General features: G+C 51.0%; 1 protein-coding gene across 1 annotated transcript in view; it reads left to right on the top strand.

Moving 5' to 3' along the window:
• Positions 1-16,610, top strand: part of Ptprn2 (protein tyrosine phosphatase receptor type N2) — a 653,364-nt gene extending 636,754 nt beyond the window's left edge. Inside the window, 2 exon segments of the mRNA XM_040742316.1 lie at positions 9,109-9,182; positions 15,028-16,610. Of these exon segments, the coding sequence (XP_040598250.1) occupies positions 9,109-9,182; positions 15,028-15,099 (146 nt within the window). The 3' untranslated portion in view covers positions 15,100-16,610.
• Positions 16,611-17,109: the final 499 nt, after the last annotated feature.

The following is a 17,109-nucleotide window of genomic DNA, read 5'->3' as shown; positions in this document are numbered from 1 at the left end:
GAAAGAAAGCCCTAGTGACAAGCACAAGCTTAAACAACACAGTGCTGTCCCCTCTAGGCAGGGGCAGAGTATATTCCCCCAAGTAACAATAACCTACAGCTCCTTAAAGTCTCTAAAAGTAGGAACCCCTCCAGAACTACACTGCTCAGTATATAGCCAAGTATATCCACGGGAGCTTAAAAACATGGCTGGCAAGATGGCTCAGTAGGTAAAGTCTCTTATCACTAGGTCCGAGGAACTGAGTTCTGATGCCCGGGGCCCAAGGGATGGAAAAAAGAAACAGCACCTCCTCTCGCCAAGCTCAGCCCCTGCCCCTGTAGTAGCCACTGGGCTAGCCTGCCTGCCCGCCCCATTCCACCCCTCCAGTTCTACCTCCTCCGGAGTGCCAGCGTAGTGCCAGACAGGAGACCTTATACTCCTGCTTTGCCTGGGAGTCCCTTCCAGGCGTTGTCACTGCCTCCAATTCCGGGGCCTCCCTGGCTCCTTCAAGGCTGTAGAACACAGGACTTTGTCTCTTTAAGACTCATTTTTTTTTGTCTTTTGTGTGTATTAGTATTTTACTTGCACGTGTGTAAGTGATCCCTGGGCAAGCCTGATATGCATAGAGGCCAGAAGAGAGCATCAGACTAACCCCCCACCCCCATGGGCGTTACAGGTGGTTGTGGGCCACCGCGTGGGCGCTGGAATCAAAGCCAGGTGCTTTGCAACAGCACGGAGTGCTCCCAACCACTGAGCCACCTCTCCAGCCCCACACGGGACCTGTTTCCTGTCCTGCGTGGCGTGGGTGTATGACCTCCTTCCCTATGGGTGCGTGGGGCTCACTGTCAACGAGCGATCACTGGGTTGTGCTCACAGTGACACACAGGCTCCGAGCGTGGGAGTGCCTCGCCGTTGGGTGGGTGGGTGGGTGGGTCCACGGGGAGCGCATTCACAGCGTCACCTTGCCAGCCTGACACTGAGAGCCACGTACGAGACCCACACACGGCGTCCCCACACGGCGTCTGCTGCGCCAGCGGCTGGCTGCAAGTTCACAGTCTGGTCAGGTCAGACTTGCCATGGAGTCTACAGGAGCATCGGCTGGTGCTGTTGCCCACGGCCAGCCCATATGTGGACGAATCTGGTTTGGACAGACAGATGAGGCAGGTTGCGGGGAAACAGGAAGTGCCAGCAGGAAGGGAAAGGCACAGGTGGTCACAGCCGGTCTTCAAAGTGGAGACGGCTTTGCCTCACAGCTCAAAAGATTTCACACCAAAAAAAAAAAAAAATCCGGAAGTGGGGAGGGGAAAGAGGAAGGGGGCCCCACCTCTTCTCTGCAGCAGCCAGCCAGCCATGTACTCTGTGGCTCCGGCACCGTGTGGGTCCCATGCTGACCGTGTGCTCTCTCAAGATTCCCCCCCCCCCAGCCCACAGTGTGCCAGAGGTGGTGACCAGCCATTGGGGAGACATCACTGCTGCTTGGAACCCCTACCTCGGAAGCCCGGAGCCAGACACGGCTCCAGACCAGACAGCAAAGGGGAGTTCTGGCCCATGGCTGTCCCCTCACAGCTCTTGCGATAGACAAAGTAAATGCTTGCCTCCCGGGAGGGGCTGAAGACTACCACGTCCACGTTGACACTGAGCCCGCATCCTTGTGGGATGGCGCCTCGCTCCCGCTCCGGAGCAGCAGGGATCCCAGGCTGCACCTCTGCCTCTGCTAGGCCCTTGCTACCTTAGCCCCTCCCACATCACAGCACCTCACAGGGTTCGCTGTGGTCCGAACCCTTTACTCCAAGCAGGGCCGGAAACTTCCCTTCCAGCTGCTTCTCACCGCAAATCGTAGGTTGGTCTGTCGCTCAGTTCTGATCTCAGCAGCCTCTATCCTCCCAGGTGCCCTGGACCTTACGCCAAGGTCCTCTTCCCTCACCAGCGTGACAGTCCCTGTAGGGAGAAATCCTAGCCCCTCCGTGCTTGACGACAGAGTGTCCTTAATCATTGGACGGTGACAGCTGACTTGCAGTGTTGGGTAGGATTTAGGGCCACTGTCAAGAAAGGTCGGAGGAATTCATAGTGGCTCTGTCCCTGGCTCAACTCGGCCACCTGTAACCCTCCCTTGAGTTCCCTCTACGTCAGGTAATCACGTGTGAGAGTCCTAAGCAGTCAGTATCTGCATGGTGCATATACGGTCAGGGGCTCCAGAAGCCCATGGAACACCGCTAGGCATTTGACATGCCCCTCCCTGCCCCCATCCTGCAACAGTCCAGGGCAGAAACTTCAACCGTTGCTCTCAGAGCTCTGGATTTTTGATGCTTTATTGGAAAGAGCTAGAAACAGCCCACTTTCCCCGGAACCAATGATTTAGAGTTTGTTCAAAAAGAAAGGGCAGATGTCTGTTTATTGTGCCATGATATTTTTGGTTTTCAAATGAAAACCGAGCAAATTTGCCTCCTTAGAGCCCCAGAGATGTTGCAAAATGGAGACTGTGAGTTATCTAGGTCAGAAAGAAAATTTCTCTTGGCTTGTATTTTATTTTATTTATTCATTTGGTAAGCCTTCAGTTAGGATCAGTCATAAAATGTATAAAGTGAAAACCACCCAGCGCAGAGGCCAGGAAAGAGGGAAGTGCAGTGTGGGGAGTGGAATGGCCTTGCACATGGGCACACATGCATGCAGGGGCACATATGAAATAGAGTGCGAGGCTGACATACACATGGGAGTGCATGCGTGTGTGCGCATGTGGAGTAAACATGTAATGTGTGGTCATGAGGTGACTGCACATGGGCATGCATGCGTGTAGGGATGAATATGCAATGTGGAGGCATGGGTAACCATGCAAGTGGCACACATGCATGCATGTAGTATGTAGTTGGTGTCAATAGGCACCATGGCAGCCCAGCTGCAGGAAAAGCAGGCACTCATAACACATCCACAGTCATTGCTGGAGTTTTCTTTCCAGCCTGGTCCCACAGCCGCTTTGCCCCAAACAAGCACACAGATGCTATATTAATTACGAAACTATTGGCCAGTGACTAGGGTTTCTTACTGGTTAGCTCTGTCTTAATTATTAACCCATAACTACTAATCTATGTATTTATACATGGCCTTATTTTACCAGAGAGCACCTGGCATGTCCCATCTTCCCGGTTTTTACATGGCATCCTTCGAGGCCTTTCTCTCCTCTCTCCCAAGCATCCTTCTCGTCTCCTAGTCTCACCTATCTTCCTGCCTCTACCGGCCAATCAGTGTTTTATTCATCAACCACTAAGAGAAACATATATTCAGAAGAGCATCTCCCATCACATAGTATCCCCGGACCTCATCATTTGAGCCCAGCCCTGTGCTGCTGGATGGGAGGGGGTCCTGGTCATGCCCTGCTGCCACTAGCTCCTCTGGTACCGAGGGATGATTCAGCTCTCCCAACTGAGAGCTTGACGCCAGAAGAACACATGTAGACAGCCCCTATGAGGAGCTCTGCTCACCTCCTGGAACGTGGATGTTTTCCTTCTGTGTGCCCTTTAGAATCGTCACGATCACTGCATTCCTTTAACATGTATTTAACATTATGCAGACTGAGCAGGACATATTTAGGAATATATGTGTATTTACATATGCATGTAATTTAAAAAACTAAAGAAGCCAGGAAGTTGAAAAAGAGCAAGGGGCTATGTACGAGAAGGATGGGAGGCAGGAAGGAAAGGAGAAACACTGTAGCTATTGTTACGATAAAACTTGAGGGGGACGTTGGCGGATAACATGGCAGGCCAGGGTGACCAGGCAGACAGAGCTTAGTGAGAAGTTTTATTAGAAAGGGGAGGTGGGGGAAGGAAAGAGAAAAGCAGTAAAGAAACACAGAGACAGGGAAAGGACAGAAGAGAAGAGGGGGATAGGAAAAGTCCTGTCTGCCCCAGGGGAACAGCAGGAAAGAGACAGCGAAAGAGAGCAGAGAGAGAGCTGGAAAGAAAGCTTAAGTGGGCAAGGGGTCCTTTGCACCTGGGCTGACCAGGGTATTGCCTGAGTGCATTCTGCCAGGTGACGGGCAGGCCAGCATGATGCCCGAATCCTTACAGCTATATTATAATATCAAAAAGTTAATGAATTTATTTAGTAAAGTCCATTGTCTCAGTTCCTTCTAAGAATAGTGTGGGGACACCAGACCTTGAGCAGAAACCCACTTCCCCTTCGGCCTGGCAGCAGGCAGCTGTGTAATGTTTACTGAAAACAATTCAGTGCTTTAAAGCTCTTGATAGGGCTCAGATAAGGGCTAGCTCACTGAGATACCATGACTTTCACACCCTCTACGGCTAGATGCCTCTTCCTGTCCCCCCTGCGGTGTCTCCCCGATTCTGGGGCCAGAGATTAAACCACCAGCCAGGAGGGTGAGAAGTCTGGAAAGAATTGTATGTAGATGGATGGCAGAAGTCCTTAAAAAGGGAAGCGTTTTTTTCTTGGAGAGACTTCTCCTGAGAGCTCTCTCCTAAGCGGACTGGGGTCTCCTCCTAAGCTGACTTGGGAAGCATAAAGTTTTCTTAAAGCAACCGACCGGTCTCTGTGTCATCTATCCCGACCACCTCGCTACATTCTCGGATGCAGGCCGCACAGCAGGTGCAACAGAATAGTATCAAGATTTTTAAAGATATGTTTTATTTTTTACTTTATGTGTGTTTTTGCCTGCATATTTGCCTGTGTGTAGTGCCAGCTGGATCCAGATTCCCTAGGATCTGGAGTTACAGGCAGTTGTTAGAGGTCATATCGGTTCTGGGAATCCAACCCAGGTCCTCTGGAAGAGCAGTTAGAGCTAAGAACCGATGAACCATCATCTCTGCAGCCCCCAGTGGAAATATTTTATTCCTGCAAAAAGAAGGCCCTTCTGTCCTGGGCATTTGATTTCATGATGTCCTTTTAGTTTTAAGAGGGGGAAGAATGTACTGAACCTTAGTGTCAAGCAGATCCTTGCGGATAAAAGCATCTGCAGGGGAACCCATCCATGTTTATTGAGTTTGCCACATGAAGCTTGCTGCTGGGGCATGCATCTGAGGAGTGACTGCAGGAGCCCACCTCACTGCGGTCACTTGGAAAGAGGCGAGCTAATGTCTCTAGCCCCCAATAACCAGACTCAACGAGGATCAAAGCAAATCCTATAAAGACACACCAGGGGCATTGCTGCTCAGTTTGCTTTAACTTCAAATTGATTCTCCCATTGTAAAAAATAGTTTTAATACTTTAATACTAATGCTCTTTTAATGTTTACTGTCTAGCGGGTGATATTTTTATCTAAAGCCAAAAAAAAAAAAAGACCCACAAAACCCCATGCTGTCTTAAAAATGTACTTTAGCTCAAACGTAAACTTCTCAACCAATGGCTCCCCTGTGAATTTAAGTAAAGTAAGAGTGGTTATTATTCAGGGAGTAAAGCCTCAGTGGACATTAAGGAACCAACCCACCAAGCATGGCTTGTGCTAGGTACACTTTCTGGTCTACCACCTGCAGGAATGATGAAGGAAACCCTGGCCTCCACTTCTACTATAGAACTCTATCAGTTCCAAGAAGGGTCTCCAGCCCGCCACGTGCTTTTATGTAAAAAAAAATGCCTATGCCTTCCTAGGCCTCCGATGTTCCCCATAGGAGGATAATGCTCATAGGTCCTCTCTGCAGACCCCACTGTGTCCCCGCCCATTGCCCAGCTCGTGTCTCCTTCCAACTGGACTCCACCATGGTCACGCGTTGGAATTCCCCAGGCGTTCAATGCCGTCCAGCTTGAGCACCATAGCCAAAGGTCTGCTCCTCCTCAGCACCATAGCATGCCAGCTCCTTCCCCGTGTCACCAAGAGGGTTCTGTCACGGTCGTTTCTGTTTTGTAGGAGAAACGTTCCATGACAAACACACCAAGAGTGAGAACTTCCCAGGGGCGGGGACTTAAGCAAATCCCTTTGTATTCAGCAAGGCCTACATGGTGCGCATGAGGGCCCAGGATGCCCCTCCACCCCTTCCCCTTCCCACCCAGCAGCTGTGTGTGGGCGTGGACGTGCCCATCACAACCAAGTCCCACTGGTGTTCAAGTCCCACGGACAGGAGGCTTGGCATGCTCGGAACCCCTTCCCCCACACCTGCCTATCCCTCAACGAAGATTCCGCAAGGGGCCCTGCTTAAGTGTGTTGACACACTTCAAATTGATAATTACTCTTAATTCTGGCATTCAAGAAGACACCGGCCATCCATGTCAGACCACTGATCTCACTTCACAAAATCCATTACTCACTAATTTTAGTGCCCCTCGCTTTCCCAGCATTAATTTGATCTCCTTCGTCCTTCAGTTTTGGCTTCAAGCTCAGTAGAATTCTGAGACATCTAGGTACTGTTGGATATTTTAAGTGCTTTGTCTCGGGGTGGGCTCTTGTGTCTTGCTGTACCCTTTATTCAGAACCGTAGTCCAATATGAATAACACAATAAGATTTCAACCAAAGCATTTCACCAAGGATTATATGTGTCACCAGGTGTAGGGGTGAGCCCACAATATAGTCCACATGCTTCCTTTGATCCTCACCTGTGCCCATCCCTTGTCCATGCCCCCTTTGGGTATGGACTCTTATTGTGGGCTCACGCCTACAATCAGTAGTGACAGTCCCCATGAATTACTGTCCAGGAAGGATATACCCCCCTCTTCACCCAGATGATACTTTGCCTAGCTCTGGGAGGTCCCTACATCCTAGCCAGACTTCTAGAAGGAGGTATTCCTAAAGGGTCTATCCTGGTTTATCATATGACAGCCCTTCAGGACTAGGGCTGCTAGGAGCAGGTGCTGCCTTCTGTTTCTTTAAAAGGACAGTTTCAGGGAGGCCATTTTTCCATTCCTTTTTTTTGTAATGCTTTTATTTAAATTAGAAACATGAATACTTCACATGTCAATCCCAGCTCCCTCTCCCACCCCTCCTCCCTTGTCCCTCCACCAGCCCCTCAGCCCCCCACTCAATCCCCACATCATTCCCCAGGGAAGGTGACACCCTCCTTGGGGGTATCTCTAAAGCCTGTCATTTCATCCAGGGCAGGACCTAGGCCCTTCCCCATGTGTCCAGGCTGACAGAGCATCCCTCTATTTGGAATGGGCTCCCAAAGATCATTCATAAACCATGGTAAACACTGATCTTCTACCCAAGGCCCCAGTGATTTCTGTGGCCTCCTCACTGGCACTACATTCATGGAGTCTGGATCAGTCCCCTGTTGGCCTCTCAGGCATCAGTCTCTGCTTCCATCAGTCACTGGATGAAGGTTCTAGGATGGCATATAAGTTAGTCATCAACCTTATCATCAGGGAGGGGCATTTAGTGTAGTCTCTCTGCTATTGCTTAGTTTGCCAGTTGGTTTTATCCTTGTGTATCTCTGGAGATCTCACTAGTGTCAGCTCTCTCCTCAAGCCTATAATGACTCCCTCTATTACGGCATCTCTCATCCTGCTCTCCTCTATCCTTACCTCAACTCAATCTCCCTCCTCCCCCATACCTTCTTCTCCCCTCCTCTTAAACCCCTCTCTTTTTCCTGGCTCAGGGAGGCCATTTTTAAGCTCATGTCCCAGGTCAACCCTTCATCACACCAAGGAAGGATCCAGTAGCACACGGTCTGTGCGGAGCCTGAGTCTCCCACCTTCAAGGCTCCTGAGCCAGAGCTGACGGAGGGCCCTCTGTGAGAACTAAGCCGCCATCCTTCTCCTGGAGCCGGGGAGAGTACAGTTACATAATCAAATAACTTTTGGCTGAATATTTGATACTGCAGAGCATGGAGCTTCTTCAGGGTTTCCAGATTTGGTCAATACTTTGATTTTTATAATTGCCAAGGTCAAGACATAAATGCATAGTTGAAAGGAGCAGAAGTATGTTTAGAATCACATCGGGAATTGTTGGTAATGCTATCCTAATCCAAGCCAAAATTTTCTTTAACAATTTTATTTGAAGGTCAAGTCAGCAACTCAAACAGCATTTTTTTAAACAAAAATTTAAGCATTCTAGTATAATTCAATCCAATTCTGTACTTATCTGAGATCTCCATGCTGAGGAATGACAGTAGGGAAATATATTTTTTTTAATCTTCGTTTTCTATAACAAACCCACGATTAAATAAGAGCAGAAAACTTCTCATGTGGAGTGAAAACACCATACTTCATGACACAAAACTGTCCCCAGCATGAGCTCCGTTGTGTGGAATGACCAATATGGGGCCCGTGGTAAAAGAAGCTGGCTGCTGGGGGGGTGGGGTGGAAAAAATGCATCCCTAACACCCACATGGAGACTCAACCATCTATATAACCTAATTCCAAGAGACCCAGCACCCTTCCAGCATCCATGGACACCAAGCGCACACAAGGCACACACGCATACATACATGCAGGCAGAGCTCTGAGGTGCACAACACAAACCTGTTTTTAAGAAGAGAGAGGAAGCTCGGTAATAAAGGACAGCAAAATAGAAAGACAAGAGCAGGCATTAAACCAGTAAGGTGAGACTCACACCTCAAAGCCTGTTGAAGGACAGCCAGATAGGCTGCCTTAAGGAGGAAGCCGTTCTCCGTGGAACCACCTACCGGGAATGCAACATGCATGGGTGCATTTTTCTTTTCTTCAGATCTAGGGCTCTCAGTTGTAGGAGGCAAGAGACTGTACATTTGAAAGCCAGTACTGAACAATAAAAGATCAGTCTAACCTTTCATATTTTAAAGAGAAGGTAATCGTAGGCAATCAAGACTGAAGAGTGTGTGTATGTGTGTGTGTGTGTGTGTGTGTGCTTTACCTATGATTTAGTGTGTCCTTTAAGGTCTCTCTCTCTCTCTCACACACACAAACACACACACACACACACACACACACACCAATAAAGCTCTGGCTGCCGGTGAGTATCTATGCAGGCATCTTATAACAATTTTTTTCAGCCCAGCATTCTTGAATTAATGCTAATGAAAGCTGCCGCCCTGGCCTTATTTTTCTATATGAACACTGGAATTGCAGCTGCCTGCCAAGCTGCTGAAGGATGAGTGTAATAATTTTCAATTGGCCTCTTCGCCCAAAGGGAGCCCGATAGCGGGAGATTGGCAGATGCAGTGTGGATTATCTTGTGCACTGAGCTCAGCCCAATTTGTGATTTGTTGCAGGTGCTAAAGAGATTGATATCGCAGCGACCCTGGAGCACTTGAGGGACCAGAGACCAGGCATGGTCCAGACAAAGGTACTGTCAATCAATCCTCCAGGACTTTAAATGTATTAAAGGTGCCTCTGTGCATGATTTTCCTGAGAGCAGAGAAGGGGATGAAGCCGGACTTACATAAGCCACACACAATAGCTCTGGCCCGGGTGGGCATCATCCAAGGCACAGGGGATGCTCCCAAAAGGTTGGCTGCTATTCAGGGAGCCACTCAAATGCTTTCAGCATCTGAGATTCAGTTAGACCCAACCGGTTGAAACCCAATCTCTTACTCTCTACCAGGTTTAGCAGGGGGGGGCGCGAGGGGGGCATCACATGACATGTCAGAAGGTGTATGGGCTGAGGGTAGAATTCAGGGCTTCAGGCATGCTGGACAGGCATCCTAACCACTGAGCTGCACCTCCCGTCAAGAACTACATCTTTATGTAAACGACAAAACTACCCGGAAGGGCACCTCCAAACACTCCGTCTGCCTTCATCCCCAGCACCCTCAGCCACCACCCTAGTGCCGGGACTAAGGGCACCCACCGGACCACCGGGGTCTGAAGAGTAACCCAACCCTACCACAGAAAAACAAAAGCTTCTGTTTTCAAGCTCACAGAGTTAATTGTGTGTGGCTGACACAAGCCTCCCATGCTCTAGACGTCCCAGAAATGTCTGCCTCCAACGGCAAAACCCTCACCGACTGTCCCAAAGATGAATATTGACGTATCGCAGGCCACACAGATTATCCTCACTGTTGTGCGCTCCTGACCCCAGAGGCCACTGACTAACACCCACATACATGTGAAGCTGCCCTTATGAAATTATTACATCCTCTTACTTGTGTGTGGTGGGGAGAGCTGACTCAGATGTTAAAAAACATTGGCCACCCCTCCGGAGGACCCAGGTTCAATTCCCAGCACCCACACAGCAGCTCACAACTGTAACTCCAAGGGATCCGACACCCACCCTCCCATGCAAGCAAAACACCAATGCACATAAAGTAAAAACAAATAAATAATTAAAACTCTTACTTGGGCTATGGGAGCAAGGCTCCAGGGCCAGGTGCTTGCCTACCAGGTTTTTTTTTTGGGGGGGGGAGGTTCTATCCTTAGCACTGGAGGAAAAATCCTTCTGCTTATGGGCACCCCCGTGAGGTCAGTCTGGACAACACAATCCTGGGCCAGTTCTCATTCCCCAGTGCTAGACAACCCTGGGGTCCCTAGCTCCAGACACAAGTCTACCGGATCCCTCTGCAACACACGGCAATTGCCAAGGCCCCGCTTTCTGCTCAGGTGCTGAGAAGTTAAGACACCACAGCCTCTGCGAGAGAGGCACAGGGCCTGACGGCTCTGGACTGAGTACGTTTTAGACTGGGATATTATCTCCTAAATTCCTCCCTGAGTTGTCTGGCTGGGTCTCCTTGCCAATGTCAATGGGAGCACCTATGCAAGATCAACCTGACTCTCTTATGAGGTCACACAAGTGTTGCAAGCAGGAGAGCAAGGTCCCCTAAGGGACCTGGAGTTTCCCAACGGAAGCCTCAACTGCCGGGGCCTTCCTCCCTGGATGTGGACTCCGGCGGGGTCTCTGCTGCCTGGCTTGCTTTATTTCCCCTTGTGAGACGGGATATGATTGTGAAGGAACTTTGTAAACCACATCTTGTCTTTTCCTGGGTTCTTTTTTTTTTAAAGATTTATTTATTTATTACATATACAGTGTTCTGCCTACATACCAGAAGAGGGCACCAGATTGAATTGTAGATGGTTGTGAGCCACCATGTGGTTGCTGGGAGTTGAACTCAGGACCTCTGGAAGACCAGTCAGTGTTCGTAACCTCTGAGCCATCTCTCCAGCCCCTTTTCCTGGGTTCTTAATCTAAAAGTTTGAACTTAGTTTAGACTAAGTGGGGCTGGAGAGACAGCTCAGTGGTTAAGAGCACTTCCTGCTCTTACAGAGGACCTAGGTTTGATTGGTTCCCAAAACCCCCATCAGGTAGCTCAACAGAGTCTGTACATCCAGCTCAAGAGAATCCGACTCCCTCTTCTGGCTTCTATGGACACCGGCACGTATGTGCACATATATATACACACACACACATACACACACACACATACAAATTGAATCTTTTAAAATCAATTACAGAAATCATGCAGATAACACTCCAGGACCCCCCCTCAACTCAGATCCCACCAATATTTATAACCTTTTGTAACCACGATACAGTAATTAAAACCGGGGGTTACCCTTAGACCACCAAACTGAGCAGACCACAACCACACCTGTGCCTACCCATAACCTCTCGTAAGAATGGTCACTCCAGAATGGCCCAGTGTGGGACATCCCCTCCCCGCATCCCTTCCGGTCTATGATAGGCTAGCGATCCATAAACCATCTGTCATCAGGGCCAAGTTCCTCAGACATCCCTTGGTGACACGTCAGGCAGGACCATCTGGAGGTATGTTTCCTCCCAGAGCACACAGCTCCGGTTGCCTACCACTATCATAAAAATGTGTCTGCCGGTCTCCCCACTGACAAGCGAGAGCTTCCCCCGCCCCCATAATTGTTCAGGGTCCTGTGGGAGAAACCTCAGTGTCCTGGGGCCTTGTGTATGTCTGTCACTGCCTAGAGATGTGTCACAGGACAGCGGCTGTTAGTGACAAGTGACCCACAGTTTTTTGTTTGTTTGTTTTTGTTTTCTTGCCCTGGGAAAGAGGGGCTGCCCAGCTGTGAGAGGTCAGGCTGGGCACCACCCTGCAGCAAGGTAGCTCAGAACAGAGCAGAGGCTGGTAATGATAGGGTGGTCAGGGACACTTTCACCCAGGAGCACAACATGAATCCTGCCTCCAGGCCACACTCTGCTTCGGAGAAGTCCACTGGAAATACCAGCCAGTCTCTAATGTCCGTGCCGACTGTGAACCTTACAGATCCCTTTTCCCCACCAGACAGCTCAGCATCCCCATCCACACCAATCCAAGGGAAAGCACACCCAGAAGCAGGGGAAACGCCCAACACATCACAGGAAGAAAGCCATTCAGCTCTCAGATATCGGTATCTTGCTGCCGAAGCCTGCTTGATGAAGTCCAAAGTCAGTCCCCTGCACCAGCCCAAGCTTCATCAGAGCTTTGGGGCAATGGGCGATTACTGTAGGGACGACTATAGCATTACTGATTATTAACAATTATACTGGCTACTACCTCGGAGTGTGCATTCAACTCCACCCAGTGTCGGCAGCGGATGACTCTAAATCCCGCAGCACGCGCCAGCCCCCGCTGCCAGCTCGCAGGGAGACACAAGACTCAGGGACCAAGTCTACCCAAGTGGCCTGCTCTCTGGTGGACGATGACAAGATTAGTTTAGTCCCCTCCCCTCAGCCTGCATGTCCAGAGAGGGAAACCTGCTCCCGTGTCCGTGGCAACACAAACGTCACCGCCCTTCCACATTTATGGCGGCCCCTTCCCCAACCCCTGCAGATTCAGGACACTGAGCTCCCTCTCTGGACTTTAGTTTTGGCAAAAACAGGAAAACTCACCCAAGGCCGAACAGCACCATGCTGTCTAACACTCCTCATGCAAAGCTGAAAGCGGGTCACGGCAATTCAGCTGGCGTGAAAGCACTTGGTCAGGCCAGGCCCACACCATTTGGGCCAGAGGAAAGGTAAGGGCCATTGATTGATGGACACTGCCCGAGAGCCTGGATGGGCTAGAGACTCCTGAAGGCACGTTCTCTTTGTTAGAGGGAGTTGAAGGGTAACAGCTTTTCTCACCGGAATGCAGGCCAGTCACACACACACACACACACACACACACACACACACACACACACACACAGGAAACAGCTAACTAACTAACGGACGCCTGCCCGAACAGCATGGGCAAGAGATGAGACACCAGGACACCCAAAGGCTTGGCTGCCTCTGAGGATGTAGCCGGGGTTTAAGACAGGAGCTCCAATAAGGTGCCCCCTTCTATGTGACCGTGAATTCACCGCACGTACACACACACACACATAGGTCAGCCACTGCTGGTTCTGCCAGGGACAAAAGGAGCCAACCTTGAAGAAGGGAGCAAGGTGGCAGGGAGCCCTACAACACACACAGTGAATCCAGGCAGGGCTCAGGCCAGGCCTTACCTCAGCTGTGTCTGTCACGGGGACACAACCTCCCCTCCCCAGGGCCAGGGTGAGTTGCCATAGTAACTAAAGGCTCTGACCCTTTCCTTCCTTCCCGTGGGCTTGGTTGAGTTTGTTTCTTGTTATTAGTGTAGGGTAACTGTGTGTGTGTGTGTGTGCGTGCATGCGTGCATGCGTGCGTGCGTGCGTGCGTGCGTGTGTGTGTGTGTGTGTGTGTGAGAGAGAGAGAGAGAGTGTGTGTGTGTGTGTGTGTGAAGGAAAGGCTTCCTTGGGGTGATCCTGCACCCCGAAGTACTTTCTGCATGTTCACCCCGCTCTCTTCCTCCTTTTTAGTTTTACATCCTGTTTTGGTTTGTTTGGTTTTGTTCCCCCCCCCACTATGGACAAAAGCGTGTAATGCTTCTCCTTGTGAGAGATGATGATTCAGGCAGGTGTATCTGGGTCATAGCCAGAAGCGACCCCAACCCACTCTCTCTTACGTCCTAGGGTATGGAAGCTTGTCCGTTCCCTGTCTCCCTCTCCCTGTGTCTGTCTGTCTGCCTACCCTTTGTTTTCTCTCTCTCTCTCATTGCCCCCTTTCTCTCCCTCCCCTTTCTCAGAACTGCTGTTCGTTCTTCTCCATCTGTCTCTCCTTATCCTGTCTGTCTGTCTTGCTATGATCCTATTTCTCCATCTGTCCAACTCGGTCCCCTCCCTACCGGTTCATACACCCCTCTCCTGGCTCCCGTCCTCACAGCTCCAGACTAGTCTGTCATTGTGAAGAGGGCTGCGGTGACATGGAAAGACACTGGGTCTTAGGTCCCCTTCAAGCACCTCCTGGGGAAGCAACCCCCCGTGACCTCCCAAAGGGCATGAAGACCTCGGGGTTGTGGGTACTGGCATCACACTTCACTGAAGTTTTCGTTGGGATGACAGTTGTCACAGCAGCCACCCAAGCAGAAGGATTCCAGTGTAAGGACAGGTACAGATGAGCATCGGTCCCCTCGCCCCGCAGCCTCCAGACCACTGCAGCCCAGGAAACACATGGTATCCAAGGGCGCGGCCACTCCACAGGAGCACTCTCTCCTTCCCGGCCAGCTCAGCCGGCCCCACACAAGTCTCCTTCCACACCACAGGCCGGCCTGGTGAGGGGTATTTCTCCCTACCCAGCAAAGACTTGGCTGCAACCTGAGCTTCTCCAGGTGTGGGGACAAACTGGGAGAGACCACAGGATCGGCTTTCTGCAAGCAGGACCCTTTGCTCAGAATAACTCATTGCCCTTTCCAATTCCCCTGCTGCCGTGTGCCCAGCTGACACTGGGCAACACTTGGTCCCTCCTGCTCTGGCAACTCGTCACCCAACACGCGTTTTATCCTCCACCTGCAGCTTCCGCTGTGTTTTTTTTTTAAAACAATGTTTTGCTGAATATAGATTCCTATTGCAAATGCACTTTCCTTTCTGGACCCCAACCCCCCCCCGGGAGGTCAGGTGAGGCCACTCCAATTTTGGGCACAGCCATGGGTCATGGATGCATACCAGTGAGCCCAGTGTTTGGCAGACAAGAGTCAGAAAGATGGTAAGTTCAAGGCTGGCCTGAAATAGAGTCAGTTACAGGCTTTGCAGCCCCCAAACCCAAGAGGCACAACCTAGGTCGACAAACCCAAGAGCCCTCCCTCCTGACGACCCTGTTTCCTAAGCAGCTTCACGGAGGCTTGCACTCTGGTGGGAAGAGACCTCCTCTCACTCACCATCCCTTCTCACCCCCGTCTCTTCCTCAGGAGCAGTTTGAGTTCGCACTGACAGCGGTGGCCGAGGAGGTGAATGCCATACTGAAGGCCCTTCCCCAGTAGGCACTGAAGCAGGAAGCCGGAGCTGGCGGGACCCCGCCGTGAATGCTGCTAGGACCGACCGTAACCAGATATCCCTCCTGCATCTTCCGTGTAGTAGCAGGGTCCTTCGGACTCCGTGGTCAGGGCAGGCGGCTAGTCGTTGTGTACTTTTGTTTGTTTCACCTAAATAGCAGATGTGTGGGGACACCCAGCTGAGAAGGGAGGAGAGACTCGGCTCTCGGCCCTCGACGGAAGTTCCTCTTCCCTAAAGCACACGTTCACATTCGCCGTGCCAACGACACAGTAGTTGGAAATCCGCCGTGGCCTCCTTGGGAGCGTGCTTACCATCTGTAAGCCGCCGGAGATTGGGGTGGATGGACCAGGACAGCCAGAAAGACACCTGTTGGGGGAAACACAGGGTGTAGGAACACATTTGACGTTTTGCCTGTAAGTGGGTCTCATTATCAGGAGAAATCTCTGGGTAAGAGAGCAGCGTCCTGGTCCTGCACCCCTGGGACATAGGACAAGGGTATCATCATGCCGAAGTTCTACCCATTCCTCCTAATGTCGTTCTACCTATACCTCCAGCACAGTGATTAATCATGTCCGCCCCACGCAGATTCCAAGGCCAGGAAAGAAAGGTCTCCCAAGGGCAGACACCTTACGGCTCCTGGAGTGCGGGCACTGTTTCTGCCCCAAAAGCGGGAACCCGGGTGATAGCCTCACCCTTACACCCTTGCCAAGTTATAGAAGAGCCCAGCCCCGAAAGGCACTTTTAACACTAAGATTACGGTTTCTGCATTACAAGAACAGGTGCCCACTGAGGATGGTACTTAGGAAGCTCCGAGGGTCCCCGGGGAGTAAGTGCTCCCCCTCCCTGCATCACCCGGGGAAGCACCCCAATGTAACTGGCATCAGAAAAGAAGTCTTGGATGCTCCTACCCCTGGGAAGAAGGCCGGGAAGCCCCTTCGGCTCTGCTTCCTCCGGCCTCCCAGACAGACGACTTAATGAAATGTGTGCTTACCCGATGATCCCAATTGCCAAAACATTTGGGCATGGCGCTTACCACCTCCTCCCTCCCCCACCCCCACACACATTAGGAAGAAGCCACTTGAATAAGTGCAAGGCTTTGGTACTCAGAAAGGTAGAGGGCGCTGCTGTAAGCCCCAGTTTGTAGGGTGGAGTATGAAAAGGCCTGTCTCCTCTGGTGTCTCCCCATCGCTGCTCCCCTCCACCCCCAGCCTGTTTGCGTTGTGGCGAGGAAAAGCGGGCCGCCGAGCGGGAAAGCTATGCCGCAGTGCCGTCCTGTGTCCGGTTTTATTGTGTACCTGCCTAACATCTCTGACATCATCTCTCTTCCGAGTGATTCCCCCCCTCCCCCACTATCTGGAATCTAAATAATCATCAGTAGAAATGAATTTATCTGACTATAGGAAGCATATACCTAATCGTAACTCCTTACGTTTAAAGGAAATCCTTAGCGTGATATAAAGATATATTTAATTGTGTCATATTAAACCTTCTGATTTCATATTCGATGGTCTTCATTTGGGTTTTGTCCCGCGGGCGCCTTCCGTTTCCAGAAGACATAAATCCAAATTTGGCCCCTTCTAGGGAAGGCCAAGGGACACCACTGCCCTATCTTCTACCCTAGCTACATACCCAGGGTTCTTTTACTCCTTAAAAGGCACTGAGCAACTGATATCCATAGCCAGAGGTCTGAGGTGCCGCCTGGGGGGCATGTTGGTGCCCGAGGGCCATGCTGCCACAGGGGTCATGCCGATCTGGCCAGACTGGACCACCACCTGGGACCATGGTGGCACCCAGATCCAGACTGCTACCAAGGACCATGTCTGGGCCCGTGATCCTATCACAGCGGAATCTGTATCGATGTCTGTGACCCACGTTGCCACCAAAAACCATACAGATGCCTGGGGTCTCGGCTGCAACCTATGTCCTTGAGGGTGTTTGTTCAAGGGCCATGGTGTCATCCAGGCAGGGCTGCTGCCAAGGGCTGGATCCCGTGGCCT

The sequence above is a fragment of the Mesocricetus auratus genome, unplaced genomic scaffold (genome assembly GCF_017639785.1).
Source record: "Mesocricetus auratus isolate SY011 unplaced genomic scaffold, BCM_Maur_2.0 Super-Scaffold_15014, whole genome shotgun sequence".
Classification (NCBI taxonomy): domain Eukaryota; kingdom Metazoa; phylum Chordata; class Mammalia; order Rodentia; family Cricetidae; genus Mesocricetus; species Mesocricetus auratus.
The sequence above is the reverse complement of the archived record's forward strand: the minus strand, read 5'-3'. Positions and strand labels throughout refer to the sequence as shown.